We start from the raw sequence: 18928 nt of genomic DNA, 5'->3' as shown, positions 1-18928 counted from the left end.
ATTCTTGTTTTGATATTAGATGCTTTGTCTGAAGGGGCAATCAAAATTGCACGTGTTTGAAGATAATTATATTTCACTAAAGTGAATTAGCTTAAAAATTCCTACACGCACTGAACCAGTACAGAGATACATCTCTTAGTTCAAACGTATGGGCAGAAAATTACAAAGAAGGATTTCTGACCGTGTTTCAAAAATAATTCAAAAATATATACTACAAATAAATCCAGCTGTCCAAACAGCTTTACCATCCCCCGACTCCACTTTGACTTAAAAATCAGCATATGTAACTCTGGACTCCGTCTTCAGTGGCGAATATGCCAGTGCCTTGCCACTGGCTTGAAAAATAGCTAGCATTAATATCGGTGAGAACCTGAGCAAACGTCAGCAGTGGGACGCTCTTACATCAGCCATACCCACCACCCTTACTTCCCTTCTAACAGAGGTATTCAAGCTACTTGCAGGTTTCTTTTAGCAAAATTATCCAGGATTCCAACCTTAAATTCATTTCTCCAACACTTGAAAAACAGACATTGTTTTCCATGTTTCTCCCCAATGAATCATAACCGAGGCTCCAGCACTTACCAAGCATCATGTGCTCAGATGGATGTCATACCAAAACCACACACATCCTGACTGTTAGCTGAAAGTCTGCTTCAGTTTGGTTCTAAATAATGTTTGGTAATTGGAAGCAATGTTTCAGTCCTCCTCAGGAACCAGTTCAAAGGTAGCTAAAATGCATCATTCTTAATATTTTTTTTGTTGTACAACCTTTCAATGCGGCTGTTCTGTTCACTGGCACAGAGTGGCGGTAATTCACACTCGTCCTACAGGAACAGGCTAACTCTGCCAGCTGCTTAAGGAAAAGGAAAAAAAAGAGGCCCACCGAAGGGGACAGTTTTGCTTGCACTCACTTCCAGCCTGCAGATCCTTAAGGAACAGATGCCAAAAGTATTACTGTACCTCCAAGTGCAGAAATCACAGACGTTTCACACTCGCTTTGGCAGAAATAGAGCTCTAACTCGAAACGGTTGTACTGTAGGAGTGTGTTTCACTTGCAGAAAGAACAAGTATCCACTTACAGTGCTTTTTAATTATCGTGTAAGATATTTTTCTTTATACAAACACAACGCATAATATTGCTTAATAGTAAACTTTCATTTGTGCAACCTAATTCAAATATGATTTTATTATTTTCAGCATCTTTATAATATTCATTTTCTAACATCTTTTACTGTATTTATTCACAAACTCTTAAGTCGGAAAGAGGACAGCTGCTTTTGTTAAAGACTACTTAAGGATTTATAACCCACTGATATATCTTCTCCACATGATGGGGATCATTTTCCTGCAAAAGTATCTACTTGCATACATTAATTCTGTTACTGTGAGGTGGGAAAACAAGAATTTAAGGTGATATTTGAAAATACAGTGATACCTATCCAGAGGGAAAAAACCTAAGTTTCACTTACTCAGAATTTTTTAAGCAATCCAAATTCACTAAAAAACCCAAACAAAACATGAAAGTATTAGTAGTTTGCTCTCTTGAGTGTCAGCCAATTATATGAAGTATTCATAACATGAAAAAATACTCCAAACAGCCCAATACGCTGTTTAAACCACATCTACGTTGAATGGCTGCCACCTAAACACATAACCCTTTTTCATCCCATTCTATTAGCTTTATGCTTCCCTGTTACTTGGTGTAGCCTTTTCCTTTTACGGCTTAGCACTCCGTCCCAAAAAGCTTTCAAGTAGGCAACTTGCAAGAGATTATTGTTTTTGCAAGAATCACTTCCTCCGTAGAACCTGGACATCTGATATGGCTTCCTGGGAAAGATAAAGAATGCCCTCCCTTTTCGCCATTGCTGTTATTTAAACATTATTCATACAGTATATTGCCCCTTGCAGGAAATCTTTTGGACTAACTAAAGATCGCGTTCAAGCCAACGCACAGATAAAATGGATGACTGATCTTCCATTAACGCCTTTCTCGAAGCAGCACTACAGCAGCTATGCCTCCTGCTATGGTTCCGGAGGACTCCAGAACAGCAGTTTGCTAGCCAGCTGGCTACAAAGTGGTTCTTTAACCCAGGTCTGTAGCTGGCAAATCCTCCATTTCTTCCCCCATTCAAGTGTGGTTAACAAGGAAAGAAACAGGTGGCTAAGTCTTCACTTTCTGCCTCAGCCTAGAAACAATGCAGCAAAGGCACCCAGGATTTTAAGCACTGCCTTAAAGCTTCCCCAGCCACCAATAATTCAACTTAACTCTTTCCAGAAAAGAGCTTTTGTTCTTTTGAATTTTTCAACTTGAGCATCAGGCCCAGTTTGGAGAATTAAGCATCATATTTACACAAGTTCTTTCAGAGTCGGAAGTACGCATGCACCAACTGTACCTATTTTTCCCTGCTCTCTCCACTCCCCTCTAATCAGAACTCTGCAGTTCCTTCCCTTGAAAAATTTCAATTCACAAAAATTTTTCTTCAGCTTAGCGCTACAGCCAATGGAAAGACCTTTGAGATAAGAAGTCAAATAAAACCGTTGAAAACATACTAACAAGAAATAGGATAATCTTACATATAAACAAACATAGGTCAGACTGTCTATATTTATCCTCACCAAAACAAGATTTTCAGAGATAAAACCTTGGACCAGATAGTTACTTGCACATGCAATCAACCAGGAGAACAGATTTCACAGGAAGATAAATAAATTAATAATAAGCTGTGAAATGCATAAAGGAGTTTCCCATTATTGCCTGCACCAAGCAAAAATACTGAGATACAGAAGAGCTTCCCTTCCTGAAGGCTTAACATTCACAAGTATGAAAGAATGCAAGAGAACCGCATGATGTAAGACCTTAGTCAAAAGCCAAACCCACAAAACTGGAATCTAAATCTAATGTACAGTAAAATCAATTAACACAATCTCAGATCCTACTTATTTTTCTCACAGGAATTTTTTTTTAATGTTTGGCCATCTTTGCTCCAACACTCATAGGATTGTTTTAAAAGGCAGCACCAGTTGCTTTATAATGGCAATCACTCATTCCATCCATAAGTAAAACTCTGGGATTTATTAAATGAAAAATTATGTCACTGCTGGAATACATGCATGCATATACAATCCAGAAATGATGACAAAGGTACCCTACTGCAATAGGTACAGGCTGCAGGTTACCTGTAAAAATAAAAAAGGAACAAAAGAAAAAAAAATTTACCCCAGAACCTCAGCTCACCTGCTAATTTCTCTGTTCTGCACTTCCACTGCTGCTCGCTCAACTCCAAACCTCCTATTTTTAGGTTCTCATTTTATGTTGTACACCTGATGGCTCATTTTAAAGTACCATAATTTTTTAAAGAGGTTTTATGTGAGGCCATACCTGAGATGTAAACAACAAAATTTTAACGTATAATAAATATCTGGAAAAATTCTGAAATGTAAGTCATCTCATTAATTCTGCTGAGGTAACCGTAAATATGAATTAGCCTGTTAGGAAAATTAAATACATTTTTTAAAAATCACTAACAGCTCAAAAAGTGGAGCTAGAACAACAGAAAGTTCCATCATTTCAGTGTTACCCCAATAACAAGTATCTAGGTATAACTGGACATTGCAGTAATTATAAAAAGTTTCCTAAAATGCACTATGATTTCTGGAGCATAAACATAAGCCCATTTCATCTCTTCGACGTTTTGTTTAACTATATCTAGGTGGAAACCAACAGCTGAGTACAACTCCCATCAGCTCTGGCTTAGTTTTCAAGTCAAAAATAGTTTCAAGGACAAAAAATATTCAGCCTCCTGCCAATCGCATTAGCCAAAGAGGAGAAACTTTCTGGTCCTCTAACCTGCAACGCGGCATCACTGCCTTCCCTGTTCTAAGTACCGTCTAACAGCCTGTCAGAGGAACAGCACATTTCTTGGAACGGAGAGAGGAGAAGTAACCAAACCTTTCCGATTTCTCTGAATCAACCACCTCCCCATAACCCTCTCTTCAAAGAATGACAGTAGTTCGAGTTGCCTTTGAAAAACCTGCACAACACGCTAGGAAAAACGCCTAAGTGAAGGACTATTCTGCCAACTGTGACGACCAAAAGACAGAAGATGTGAATGTTTCAGAAGCTGAAAAAGGCTCTGCAGAGGATGCAGTCTGTCTTTAGAAGACGCTGCTACTACAGTTACAGAGAGCACTTTTTCTGGAAGATAGTTTCAGTAAAATTGCACAACTCAGACATATCAATGCACACCAGAAACTCAATCCTATGGCTGTCAGTCAGGACCCAGAACAAAGGTTTCATTTCTAGCTCAAAAATAAACTATACAGAAGTCAACATAGTATCTGGGTGCCTGAAGGCACAATAATCTCATTCTGAGAAAGTCAAATGAAGCCGGTGAAACAGAGCGGAGCCTGCCAATGTTCACATCTGGAGAGCAAGTCAGGCTACTGCATATATTGGGACGAACAGAACATGATCTAGAAAGACAAGTCACCGCTGGAGTGCAAACTAAAAGTATCCGTGTGAAGTCTGAACTGCTTCAAGTCTGTAAGGCACTTTGAATTGCTTGGAGGGGAAAAACATCCAGAAAAGCAAATGACAAAAAATGAGGTTAAAGGGACACTCCAAACCTTCCCTAAAACGTCTAACAAGCAGGAAGGAAAATCTGACAGTGTAAGGAAAGAGCAAAGAGGCTTCCATGAAAACAGCTAGAAGGTCAGAAGGGTTACTGGAAAGATTCAGAGGCAGCTATAAAACGATGGATTTGTACCCAACTGCAATGCCCACCCAAACACCTCTGGCAGACATTTCCTCTTAAGTTCTACCAATTAATGTGCTGGGTCACGTGCAGCTTTTATAATTCAGCCATGTTAACATCCTTTTGAAGTCAAACTTGGCACATGCAACTAACCTTTTATACTGAGTCACTGGAAAATATTGTAAAAACTATTTATGATCACACAGAGAAAACTATGGGCCAATGTCAGGAGAAAGCTTGCACATCAGATACACGCAGCAGTGGGTCATGGCCTCGTGCAACAAGATTAGCCACATACATGTGTGCTCAATATTGCCAGGGTGCATCACTCTGTTCTGCAGGCTCTGGGAAAACTCGGTGGTGTTGAAACTCAATGGTGAAACTGTGCAGAACTGTTAGAGGAAATAAAAAATGGCAGTTACAGTTTCTTATAATGTTTTCTGGGTTGTTCCTTACAATACATTCTACTTTTTTATTTGGAAAAAATACTTTCATTCATCACTCAATGCCTGTCATGCAACTGTTTTTGTAAAGGTGGGTACCAGCTTAAGGCAAGCTGTGAACCCCAAATCTCAAAAGTTTATGGGACTTCATTTACTTCAATCACAAAAAAGACTGCATCAGGTAGAATCTTACAGTAGAGGGGCAGATTAATCATTTTGTTCAACTAGATGATGTGGGTAGTAAAAGATACGAACAACATGGCAAGTTTATTTAATAAGAGCTTTAACACCACAAGCCAGTCTCTGAAAATAAGGTCACAGTACTGGAATTAACTGTGTCAAATTGTCAGGAGATGGGATTATAGAGCTTTCTTTTCCAACTTCAATGGTTCTTAACAGAGAGAGGGAAAAGGGCCTGGATCATTCAAGCTTACAAATTACGGTCTCCATCCATCAGACACACAATGTAACATTAGCTGATGTGAAGCAGGAAAAGCTGAGAAAGTACATTAATTTGCTTTCAGACAGAAATTTCAAAAATTCTAAAAAAACCCAGGCTTTAGACCTTTAGACTGAGAACGGTGTTCAAATAACTGTTTTTAAGAAAAGATTTTTTCATGGGCTGTTTTATAAAAGGAGTAAACATTTCATTAAAAGTTTATCAAAACTGTTTGTAATTGGTAATAAAATCCAAATCACAGAAACCTCTAGAAGCACTATAAATACAGTAACAGCTTCATTATAGTTTGCACAGCTATTCATACCAATATAGTAAAATAATTCCTCTGAAAAGCTGATAACCAAACCAACCACAGCAGTAGCAGTTAAGTGTTTGAAAGGGTACTTCTGCAGGTAAGGCACCCAAGTTAACCATCAAATTCTACTGTCAACAGTGTCCTCCCACAGCAACTTCTGGTTCAAGGGAGACTTTAGTTAGAAAAGCAAATCACAAGCAAAAATGTTTGGGGTTTTTATTTCCCCCCTTTTTAAAAGACTGATTTATGAGTACTAAAAGTTACGGATTAAAGATGTGACAAAAAGATTCACGAAACATCATTCCTTATCATTCACATAGCGGGAAGTCAGCCATGCCCACACAGCCCAGCCGCATTCGCTACAAATAGCTTTGACAGACAAGGACTTTAAAGACAGAACTTTGACAGGAACGTACGGATCGACCTTAACTTGACTGTACAGTGTGACTCCTCCATTATGTACAGTAACTGCACATCTGTGCCACATTAAAGGCTACATGAAGCAGTAATTAGAGTGTGCTGAGACTTCTCCCCAGATGTTTTGGAAAGTTTTTCTCATGGCTTACCCAACTCATCCCACCCCCCTTTTTCTTTCTGATCAGGTACTCTGCGCTCAAGTCAGTGCCGTGAAAGGAGTGAAGCCCCATTCCCAGGCACATGCAGGCCCGCAGGTACAATAAGCCAACAAAGATACTCGTTCTGTGTTCACATTCCGCTGTATTTTAGGGACAGTATTTGCACTGTGAGTGAGCAGTCTTGGAGAGCTGCTGAGCTGCAGTTTGTTGACAGTGTTAGAGGAGTTACGTAAGAAACCTAAAGGACGACTCGATTTCCATCAAGCGATACGGGCACGGGTATCTAATTCAGCCAGCGTCCCGGCAGCTAGGAAGCGCAGCGGATTCCAGCAACATTTTCCACCGGGGGAAGCGGTCGCATAACTGAGGTCAAAACCTTCGGGCTTCGACGGCGGCAAACTCCTTTCACTTCCCTTGCATTTTCCGTCGGGATAAATCCTGAAGGAAAACCGCACCCTCCCCGCGCAGCCCGGGGCGGGCGGGCCCAGGGGGCTGCGGGGGCCGCGCTCCCGCCCCGCACTCGCCGCCTCGGCGCCCGAGCCGGGCGCGGCCGAGCGCAGGGGCCGCCGCCGGGCCGGGAGGCGGCGGGCGCGGGGGCCGCCGCGCAAGGCCGGTACTAACCTCGGGGCGAGCATGGCCCGGGCGCAGGAAGGCGGCCGCGTCCCCCCGGCCCGCCCGGGGCCTCACCGGCTTGGCGAGCGGCCGCGGCGCAGAGCGCGGCCCCCGCCGCCTCGTCACGATAAGAGTCCCCCGCGCCGGCGGGCTCCGAGCGGCCGGCTCCCAGCTTCCAGGGCGGTTGCGCGGGGAGCCGGCCCGGGCTGCTGAAAGGTGGCGAGATGCGAGGTGAGGCTGATCAGCCTCCTCCCCCGAGTCGCCCTCCGGCAATCGTTAGCACGAAGCTAGCAGCGCCGCAGTACCACGAGCTAGGACCTGCACGCCCCCTGCCCCTCCGCTCCTCCACGCTCTCTTCCAGGCGAGGCACCAAACCTGGGGAGAGAGGGGGAAACGCTGGCCACCCATCAGAGCGCTCACGTGAAATGTAAAGATGGCCACGGCTGGTTAGACATAGCCAGAGGAATACTTTCCACCTTTCAGCACTAAGAAATAATGCCATTTATTCAGAGTCAGCACTCAGCAATTCTGCAGGAATGAGTTAAAGCCAGTTCGCATGTTTTTGTAGCACATTACAGCATGAGAGAAAATGAAAGGAGACTGTCCAGCCCAGCACTTTCAGTCTGGGGAAAAAAATTTACTTTTTCAACTAGAAATTAATGTAGCATTTTATTCCAAATCTTACCCTTACAGAGTCACTGTCTATAGCAACCGTGTCCATAACATTCTAATTCTCAAGAGCGCAACTTTCTAGTAAATGGTACATCTGTCAAACTGCAGGAAACATCTGGGAAAATGCTTCAATAAAAAGAAGTGAGATTAAACCTTTGTTTCCATATGGTTGGGATATACATCTAGAATACGTTTGTAAACGTTACTGGTTCTTTTCTTGCCTCTTGCTTAGCTATCAGACTTTTGGATTGGTATTGAATTTCACCCTGGTGTAGATAGATGGTAATTTACGCGATGTAAAATTTCCCTTTAACGAAAATGAAGAATGGGTAAAAAGCCAACACCGGGGCTCAAGGGATTCGTGTTCTGTTCCTGTGTGCACAGGCCTCCTTGTCACCTCCAGTAAGCGGGCGATTCCTTCTATTGGTGCTGGTACCTCTGCACAATGACGACACAGCTTTTTGCTTCACAAGGTAGCTTGGGGCTTTAATGTCCTATGGAAGTTTTATGCTCCTTTACAAAAGAAGGAAAATGAAAGTGGAAAACATTTTATCAAAGAAGAATTCTGGAGCTAGCTAAGAAAACCTTTCTGTTCGCAAGTGGAGACACCTGAACTAACATGGCCTGATTTTTCAAGTACTTATACGCAAATTTGGACAGATCAGGTCTTTCTGTGAAGGACTGACAAGCTATCAATCAATTTTTAGCCCTGAAACTGTTCATAACAAGCATTTCACATGTGCTTGGCTACACCCCTTCCTGAACTGAAAGGGACTTGAGTACTTTCTGAAATTCCCCTTGGATACGAACTTCTGCAAAACTCAGTGTTAAATATTAACTCAGATATATTAGCTCTTTCAAGTCCGTCTCTGAAGGTTCAATTTAATGTACATTTGTTGGAAACATTTTAAGAATAATTTTGTGTAGCGCGTGATCTCCATTAATAAATAAGAAAATACAACTGATTGATTTGGTCCATCATTCAAGCAATGCATATAAGAAAAAAAAATTAGGAAAAGCAGTTTGAAACCTGCTCTGTAATCCTTTGTCCACTGTAATAAACAAGAGCCACATTGTAACAGTTCCACTGGCAGTACAGAGGATTTCAGCTTCTACAGGACTTTGAAAACACCAGTTTAATCCTAAAATACTTCAAAGCCATATTCATGCCAACAGAACTGAGTGAAGATGCCTGCAAGCAAATGAGAGACATTTTGGGTGTTCTGAGTTGTGTGTTGGGTTTTTTTTTCAATTCCAATTTGTCACAATAAAATGACAGTGTAAACATATTTCTTAATACCACATAGAGTTTGGAACCAAAAAAACAGTAGTTCGCAGCAAAGAACTTTTCCAAAAACTCCCATGCTACCTCTGCAACCCAGCTCTAAATCTTTTCAAGCCCTGCTTGCAGCTGGAGCCAGCCTCCACCACAACGGGGACCTGATTTTCTGCAGAACATTTCCACCCTGCATTCTCAGCCGGGGTCAGGGAATGGTAAGGAGGAAGGTGACAGAGTCCTCCTCTAATAAGGAGTGTCATTTATTGAGTACTTCAGATCTTACTCAAAATTCCTTACTTTCAGCTACTAGAAGCTTGAAGAAGACACAGCTGACCCTGCTTTGAGCAGGAGGTTGGATGAAATGACCTCCTAAAGCCTGTTCTAACCTGAATTATTCTATGATCTTCAAATCCAGGTAATGTTCAGGACAGCTTAAGACAGATTTTTGAAAAAGGGTGCCAAGGTAATTTCTATTACACTGTCATTAAAGTGAGCAAGTGCCATTGGATATTCATAGTAAGAAAGTTACGATATACGGCAGCTTCCAAACTCCAGGGATCTAGCCTGGCTTTCTGGATCAGATTTGCCATGACTCTTCACTGTAACAGAAGTGAAGACACAACCTAGAATTTGAAACAGAAGTGGCTGCGTCTGTATGGTTATGTCCAAAACTAAACACCGTCTTCTGCGATACACATTAAACTACCCTACTCATGTGTAGACCTTCCTTTTATTACAAGAAAAAGTCAAATTACATATCACACAAATCAAGAGATGCTTATTCCTCAGACATCTACATAACAGCTGCAAATTTTTGCCGTCAGATGATTTTCATATAGAAATTAATTTTCATTGCGATCCTAATGCCACCAAACCAAATGGGAATTGTGACAAAGAGGTTGAGAGGAAAATATTCCATTCACAAGCCTGCTTGTCCCAAACCAAAAATGCTAACTTTCAGCCTGATGTACTCTACAAGCAAACAAGCAAACAAAAAAATAGTCCCCTTCCAACACAAATTCAAATGCTCAGTTTCACATATACTTTTACCAGTAACACAAAATCTGAATCTTTTTGAAGATGTCAGTGACATCAATTCACTTCAACCTTAAATATAGTTATTTGATCCCGCAATTGGGTAGCACACAAACTATTTTTAAAATTGCTACACCACAAGTATAAAGTATTAGCCACAACTGTCCCTTGCCCAAAAGCAGTGAAGAGTTACATATTTCCTAGTTCCTAGTAAAAATCAGAGAAGCAAAACCAGCCCAGTGTAATTTCTTTTAAGAAAAAATTAAGATTTTGTGCTCTTTTACTCATTTCCTCGTTTTCTTTGCTACTTGGCAAACGAAATGCCAGGAGGAGAAACTGCTCTCAGACTCCTCCGTTCCCTGCAAGGACTCTTACGGCAGAACTGATGCCCGCTGGGAAAAGGCTGATGTCAGCTCTTAAGAGCTCCCTGCAAGGATAAGGAGGCCTTTGTTTTCAGCTGAACTGTGAAAATGAGAAAATGCCTCCAGCCTGACAAACAAGAAACCCACATAACATAGGTCAGGCCTGAGACCTTCACTTAAAGGTACAACACACTTCATTCACATTCCCCTTACATCACAATGCCCAGAGTGAGTTAATTTTACACAGGACTTGCCATGAAATGCTAAATACATCTTGGAAATATAACAAAGCAGCTTCATTTGTTAAGAAAGACTGGTATAGCTCTCCAGCCACTTTACCCATACATCAAGCGCTTGTAATTCTTATATAAATCAAGTTCCTAATTACTCTTCTGTAAATCAAGGTGAATTTAGTGAAGTCATATGAAAACAAAGGCATGTTCCAACTTGAGGCTTAAAATAAACTCGCTTCTCCTTTACAAAGCACCAGAAAATAAAGTATGCTACAAGAAGCCCATTTTAATTCAGCAAGATATACTTTAGCAAATGCATTTAAGTAAAACATGAGGGACATACAAGAAAGTGTGAAATGCAAATACAGGAATTTCATATTACAATGCCTAGGTTTTAACTTGGGGTGGAAGTATTCGTTTTTCGCAAGTGAGGAGCTCATGGGTGTAACTTCTATGACCATAAAAATACAGAAGCTGTATACAGTCCAGTACACTGCCGTAAGGCAGGTGCTTTCACATACTGATTTTTTATCCTAAAGCTGAGAATTATCTCCTCTGAAAAACAGAGCTTTTGATAAATTGTTCTTTGCACAGGAAATTCCATTACATATTTTAGAAACACAGCAGGATTGCCACGGCATTTGATTCACTCTACGCCAGAGCCGACTGTACTCCAGTAGCTGTGTTTTTCCATGATAAAAGTAAACATACCTGAGTACAACTCAAAGAACCAAAGAAGATACATCAGGGAGTTACACCTGAGCAGGGAATATCTCAAAGCATTCAATTTCAGAAGAAAAGGCTGGCATCACTGGATTTCTAATAAAACATCCAAAGCATTTAAGTCACTGAAGCACAGTGACTGCGATGCTAGGGTGCTGGTACCTAAGAGTTAACATCCAGCTGCTAACAAAAGGTTCTACCATCTATAATGAACCACAGCACACAATTCTTGTCCTATTTAATTACATTTCTAACCACAATATGCTGGTGTTAGGAGGATGAATATACAACTGCTTCACAGTTCTACCAACGCAATCACAAAGACCCAAATGTCTGAGCAAGAGCTGCTTGCCGTTAATAAAGACTGCTGTCTTCCAAGCACTGACTTCCAGATGAAAAAGATCTGCCCATCTGGACATGAGAATAACTGAAGACATTCAGCCAGAGGAGTATGGATTTAAACACTGCTGTGTGGCAAAGATGTGCAGTCTGTAGCCCTAATATTGACGGGGGCAGCTATGCCCAGAAACAGTTTCTGTGTCACCAACTCTTTTGTCCTATGCTTTCAGGGGACTTTGTCCTGAAAAGTTGAAAATACACAGACTCTAAACCTCATCTTTATAGTCCAAATCACAAAAATGTCTTTGCCATCACCAAAGACATCGTGCCATCTAGTCTCCACATTACGCTCCACATCTCATATGGATTTGGTTTTCTAAACTGAATGTCATCAAACTTAGACTTCTAGAACCTCCAAGTCACTACAATGTGACTGCCATTATTGTGTTCCATGAAATCTCTCCCCAAATCTACCGTCTTTTCTTTAGGGCGAACAAGTCAAGCTTCTACAACACACTTCCTATCTCCAAAACAAAATTTTCAGGACAGTTCCACAAAATTTAAGCAATCCATTTCTACTATTAAACCAGAATGTCATAATCCGAAAAAGAGGGGAAATATGAGAAACATTTGAAAAAATAACTTCATGGTTGGTGGTGGCAGGGAAATGGGAGTAAAATTCAGAGAATGTTTGTGAACTTTTCTGATATGTCTGAAATATATAGATGTTCAGCTATCTCAGAGGTATCACAAAAGTTTGAGTTTTTTTAATATTCAGTTGAAAGCATATTTTCATATGTTGACATATCGGCTTGTCAACAATGCCCACATTGTTGACAAGATCAAACTTAGAAAATAAAGTAGAAAAAAGATGGCTTCGTGTATGCTATTTTAGATTATGATTTGTCTGCAGTGGATGGTTTAACTGAAATAGATTAAGTCCCATCCAGTGAATGCTAGGCAGACAACCAGTGCTTTTTATTATAAGAAGATGCACATTTCCTATACAAAATCACAGAAAGAATCTATTGAGTAAAAACATACCATACTGGATGAGTAAAAATGTACCATACTGGAAGATCAGATAGCTTTAAAATATATCTAAGGGCTCACATGGAATAACTGCCTGTATCTTTTAGTTTTGAACCTTGGTTGCACATGAGTCTGTTGGTTCAGACTTCATTATTTTTATGGCCTCCACTGTATAAAGTGTTACAATGTACGTAACTGCCAGCTGTGTTTTATTTCATCCCTAGCAAATGAGTTTTAAAAAAAAAAAAAAAATCACACCTGCTCCCACAAAGTTACATAATAATTCAAAAATGCCATAAATTTCTTCAGTTGCATCATGTACATATGCCACAGAAATACAGCATGTGCTTCTTTCCAGTACCAGCATTCTCAGCTCCAAGGAAAGGCTATAAATAGTTAAGTTTTTAGGAGAAAGAACAAGGTATGTTGTAAATGAGAAGTCTCTCTCTGCTTGTGAGCTTTTATTGTTTTGCATTACTTCAGTGCTGGATTCCTGATTTGTAACAAATTCCAAGACTGCAGACTACAGGCCCAGCCTCTGACTAACACTATGCTGATTTATTTGAGGATAAATACCTCTGTCCGCATCTTATGACTGAACACAACAGTCCACAGCAGCGTGGAATGCGAGGAATGCAGAGGCTGCAGGAGCTGAGGCAGCAGGGAAAGGCGCACAGCTATCAGGCTGCCCTGGACTGCTGAACCGCTCCGATCACTTCCTCCAGTCAAGAACGAAAGGAATTCTCTAAGCCTGTACTTCATGCCAACCAGGCTTGCATTCCCAAGAATGAGAACACAGCAATAATGGCATTTGATGATTACCCAACGCATGCACCTAACTCATCAACACCTTACCTGTCTGAAAAATTCCACATCCGACTGTCAGAGCTGCGGTGCAATCGTTTAAGTAACGTTTAGCAACAACTGCTGCTTGCCCAGTTGTCAAGGCAGACTACAGAGCAGCTGGCTCACAATCTCCTGGCCTCAGAAAAATGCAAAGCACGTCTGTTTCCCCTCCTTCTGCTTCCCCACCCCCATCAGCAGAGAGTACAGAGCACTCAGAATCAGGGGAAGTGAAAGGAGCAGATTACGAAGAACAAATGAACAGTACTTCAGAAATTGCAAGGTGAATACGTATGTTTTACTATAAACAGTTAAGTTGGGCTAATTCCTGTTACTTCATGCTGTACGAAAACAAAAGAAAACAAGAAGTCGCCCATCTAATCACACCAGCCTTTGTGCAGATCTTCTGTACAAACCGGAACAAAGGAAAAATCTAGCGCAAAGTTTTAGACACAGTACGATTTTAGCACACACAAAAATGAAGAGGATAGCATTAAATTCTATAAACCAGAGGTAATAAAAGCAAGACACTTACAGATGTGGATTGAACATTCGACTCATTTTAGAAACATGGTCATTTTCACAGTCGAGCTCATCATCCCCTTGGTCCATGCTGAGCTTTCTCTTGTTGGGACTGATAGGAGGAGGGCCTGTTCGATGGTTGGTTAGAGCAGAGGATACTGGAAGAGACTGCATTCTGGGCTCACCTCTTAGAGCTGCTTCACCTACAGGAAGAAGACAAGTGAGAATGAGAGGTAAAATAGCATGCTTTTGAAAACATTCTTGCAGAACAATTTCCCAAACAGATGTCAGGTCTGCATAGGCACCTTTAACATGGTTCTAAGATAAATAAGGCATCATAAACCATACTTTAGTGCTTTGTGCTGGAATAAACAGTTGAAAAAAGGTAATATGAGGGGTCAACTCACCCCAGATGATCTGAAAGGTTGAGCTAACACATCTTTCCAACAGCATTTTCATTCAGAAGCATTCCTTCTTACAAGCTGCCATTCCAACCCTGAACTTTCATTACCTCATTCTGCAAAGCATGACTATTCGCAATGAAATACGCTTTGTTCCTTTTCTATGGTTGTGGTTATAAATTCCACGGCTACAGTTCACGTCTATGCCAAATATTCAAGATCTAAAACTGAATAAACGTTCAAATTCTCAAATTATTCCTTTTATAAAAAGCTGTCCAAAACAAGCTTGTCTGGTATATAACTATGCAAGGTAAAAATTAGGGAAAAAATTGGAACTTGCTGATGCAAATGTAACTTTGTCCTTAAATGTCCTCCCCTATACTTTTAAACCATGTTTGGAGCAATGAACAAAAGAGCACACTTCTTCAGCACAAGAATCACAGAATTTCAATTTTAAGAATGCTAATTTTCAACTAGGCAGACTGACGGTAGAGTACTGAGTAATTATAAATTTTATATAATCTAACACTTATCAGAAAACGCCATTCACAGCATGTCAGAGATGTGTATAAATAATTCCAGAAATGATACAATTAGTTTGCACATAAAAACATTCGCATATTGTGAATGTGTTATCGGGTGCGTTAAAGGGTGACCACAGTACTTCTACCATTTCAATTAAATGTCTCACTCAATGTACAGCCTAAAAGCACAGTGCTGCATTTCACCAGCAGTTATGGACTGTACTGGAACTCACCTCCTTACAGCCACAGGTCACATTTAGACTTCACAAGGACTTGAAGCTGTTTAAAAATACTTTTGGGGCTTCATAAGGGGCTGGAGAGGAGCTAAATTAACCAGGGTTACCTATTCTGGTAATATCCCTGAAATAGCCACTTTTGCTAGAGTTTAAAATTTGTATTTTTCCTACACTGCCAGAAGCATTTTGTTTTCTACATGGCCATAATTTCCAGAACTAAAATTAGGATAAAGTTAACTCCATCTACAGCCCTGAGGTACCTGACAATGGAAATCTTTGTATGCCACCAGACATTTTCACATCATCGCCGAGGCAGATGATTTATAAAATGTTGCCCTAATTCCACACACGACAAATACTATTTTGTTGGAAAAAGAACGAGTGAGGAGAAAACCTCCTGAATGTTTACCAGTAAAAATAAGCATTTTGCCAATTTAGTCAGCATAATATAAACTAGCAAATATACACTGACCTATAATATACCACAAGTCATGATTTCTATTAAAGACTCTGGCACCAAATCTAAATAGGAACTTTCCATCTCAGCTCTAAATAGTAAAAACTGTGCTCTACTGCAGATGCTTTAAGACAGACATCCAGACCCTCTCCTGTTCAAAACCAAAGTGTTAATTGGGAAGCCCCCCATAACCACTCTAATGTCACAAGAGAAGCTTTTATCAAAAAGACCTCTCATATGAAATAATCTTCATATCAGTAAAATTTCTGCATTTTTTCTTCAGCCTTTATATTTTGCCAGTAGAAATCTCCACCTACATAGTGTTCATATTCTAAACTTTAGAAGTAAACCACATCATACCAGTTTCGCTCAGTGAGGAATCTCCCTCACTTCTATCTTTGAAAAAAATAAGTTAATACCAATGGTAAAAGATAACTTTAATCAACTAAGGTTTGTGATACTTTCATCCCATCCGTATGCAATCACTCTTCTCTCTGCAATATCTCAGACCACTTCTGAAGACTCAAACGTAAAATTCCATTACAGGAATTACAAATTCCATGTAGGCACCGAACTCCTACTGACTTCTGAGCAGCTCCTGACAGGAACACAGGCAATTTAAATATCCATGTAAAGCTAACTCTGGTGTTCACAAAAGACAAAAAATCTCTAGACATTGTCCCATTTAGTAAGTTAGAAACTCTTCCTTTTTCCCAAACAGCGGCTAGGAGCCTGATGCGATACAATTACCCCAATGGGGTTTTTTCTTAAAAAAAAAAAAAAAACCAAACCTATAAAAATTCATCTTATTATATGTATGGTAACAAGAGCATTTCTATGTTAACATCCAGACTGAGTAGAAAATCTAGTAAAAATGCTATTGCTGTCGTATGTTGGAATTAAAGAAACCCATTTTAAAGAAATTTAGCAAAGAAAGGAATGGCTTCTAATTAAAGCCTGTCGAATGTGGTAATGCATTTTCCTGATCGTAAAGTAACATGGTAATTATGCAGGGGACACCAACGCCTTCACATACCTTCTGGTATGTTTATCTGCAGCACCACAGAGCCATTTGGCCAAAATTAATCAAATTAACAGAACTTCAAACAGGTGGCAGCAGTGAGCAGGTAGGAGCAGCAAGAGCTCTTACAGGACAGGTTGGAAGACATTGAGCACCTCCTCATGAGAAGATACAAGTGGCCAGTGCTCAGCATCTTGCATAGCCCATCCTGCAGATGCAAGGCAAGCAGAAAACACCACCAAACAAAAGAGCCCGGATAACAGAGCAAGATCAAGAGGAAAAATAACCCTATATTGTTTATGGGTATAAATCGCATATTCATAAACTGTATTTGACTCCACCATGAGTTCTCATGTGGCCTGTAAGTTTGATTAGGGCTAAAACTGCTTTTTATTTAAATAAAAAGGCGACCTCTTTCCCCACTACTTTCCTCCTTACCAAACTTGAATTTAAACCAGAGAGGGAGAAACCACAGCAGAGTCTACCACACAAAATGCTGTTTTACTGACTACATTTGTCTCCCCCAACTGACCACACTCCATGGTAACCAGACTAGCATCATACAACTGGCAAGACAACGCTCTGATAAAACAACTGTGTTTTATAAAATTCCCCAAGTCCAAACTCCAGTCTTCAAAATTCATTACTGTGACGGCTTGTGTCTGCACTGCAACTGAAAGCAGAGATAGCAAACACATTTATTATGCCTCTCATAATACTTCTCTTTGTTTCAGTAAGCAGCTGGTGTAAGGCACTCCAGATCTGCTGCTTTCAGATAGTTCTACTTACAACTATTCACACTAGTCTTTTTTCTTTTTTATTAAAACTGTTAGGCAACATGATAAAGCACAGACGAGCTGAACAGAGATAACAACGTGACGTAGTGTCTGCCTATATAGGAGTACTGCAGTAGTGCACTCAGTTGACAGAAGTCCATGCAGTCAGCAAGAACGTTCTTCATTTTAACCACTTACGAGCCTAAACTGAAAGGGATTCAAATTAACACATGCAAACTAGATGTTTGTAAAACCAGCATGGCTCTTTTCAGACATATACACCACCAGGATAGTTCTCTGTAAACACTGGATCTTCAACACTGTTTGCATTTCTCTTGCAGTTCAGTCAGCAGTATCTGCGTCCCTACTGAAATGTCCATGCAATACAAACATCACAACAGCAAAAGTCATGTTTTTACAAGTGTGGATTTGATAGCAAGACACCAGAGAAGTCTTAAAATACGTCTGAGAACTCCAGGAGTTACCAAAGACGGGAAAAAAAAATATACACTATTTTGGCAGCTAGCTTCCTTCCTCTCTGACCTAGCAACTCAGTATGGGCTGCACTGAGACATGGCTACCATATCCTATTCCCCCTCCCAATTTCCTCTCTCCCGCTGGCTACTATTAATGCATAAATCTGAGCATTAATTACAATCCAACTGAAGATTGACTTGATACAGACCTTAAGACAGATTGAAATAAAACTCCTTGAAAGAAAATTCCAGCACTGCCCTTGCCCATTTTACTTTTTTCCGTTCTGCATCTGACAAATGACTTTGTCTGCAAGAGTAAATTCCTGACATATTTATTAACTTTGAGGAAAAAAAAGAAAAACAAAAATCATCGGTTGTGGTGTCTGTCAACACAGTCCTCACCTTTAAGGTTTTGGATTCAATTACCATGACCTCAGGCCACTCTGTTAATTAATAAAATCACTGGCACAAGAGTTTAACAGACTTTAATTACGTGCATTATACCTTTAATTACATTTTCCAATAGCTCCATGCAGACAAACTCTCATTAGTAAAAGGAGTTGCCTCGTGTTCTTAGGGCCAGACATTCCCAGGAATCAATAGTACATGAAGATCTTCAAGGGCAGTTTTCTCTGCTGATCCAAGACCAAAACTGAGCCCTCATGACAGATGAAACATTTCTGCTGAAAAGCCAAGACTTTCACAAAAGCTACAGATATGTGAAAAGGATACTATAAAATGAAATTTGTTTTATTTTCTATTCCTATATTCTAATAATCATGAGATTAAACTGCAAATAGATTGGAATGAATTTATAAACTACTGCATGTTTTCTTGCACTATCTCAAACACAGAAGT

General features: G+C 40.3%; 2 protein-coding genes across 14 annotated transcripts in view; one reads left to right on the top strand and one right to left on the bottom strand.

Annotated features, from left to right (window-relative positions):
• The window catches only part of ATG7 (autophagy related 7), a 158192-nt gene extending 149735 nt beyond the window's left edge, over nucleotides 1-8457 (top strand). For 6 of the 9 annotated variants that reach the window (XM_072876187.1, XM_072876184.1, XM_072876188.1 and 3 more), the window contains 2 exons: nucleotides 6555-6623; nucleotides 8167-8457. The gene's annotated coding sequence lies outside the window, so the exon portion shown is untranslated. The remainder of the gene's footprint in view (nucleotides 1-6554; nucleotides 6624-8166) is intronic. The other 3 variants (XM_072876190.1, XM_072876195.1, XM_072876191.1) reach the window with 2 other exon arrangements.
• The window catches only part of VGLL4 (vestigial like family member 4), a 95919-nt gene that overhangs the window by 12351 nt on the left and 64640 nt on the right, over nucleotides 1-18928 (bottom strand). For 2 of the 5 annotated variants that reach the window (XM_072876206.1, XM_072876201.1), the window contains one exon: nucleotides 14193-14382. In XM_072876206.1, coding sequence (XP_072732307.1) covers nucleotides 14193-14382 — 190 coding nt within the window. Of the gene's footprint in view, nucleotides 1-7148; nucleotides 7305-13669; nucleotides 13764-14192; nucleotides 14383-14586; nucleotides 14690-18928 lie in introns of those variants that run through there. The other 3 variants (XM_072876202.1, XM_072876204.1, XM_072876205.1) reach the window with 3 other exon arrangements.

This window comes from Ciconia boyciana, chromosome 11 (genome assembly GCF_034638445.1).
Source record: "Ciconia boyciana chromosome 11, ASM3463844v1, whole genome shotgun sequence".
In the NCBI taxonomy this organism is placed as follows: Eukaryota; Metazoa; Chordata; class Aves; order Ciconiiformes; family Ciconiidae; genus Ciconia; species Ciconia boyciana.
Note: the sequence above shows the minus strand (reverse complement) of the source record. Positions and strands in the feature narration are given on the sequence as shown.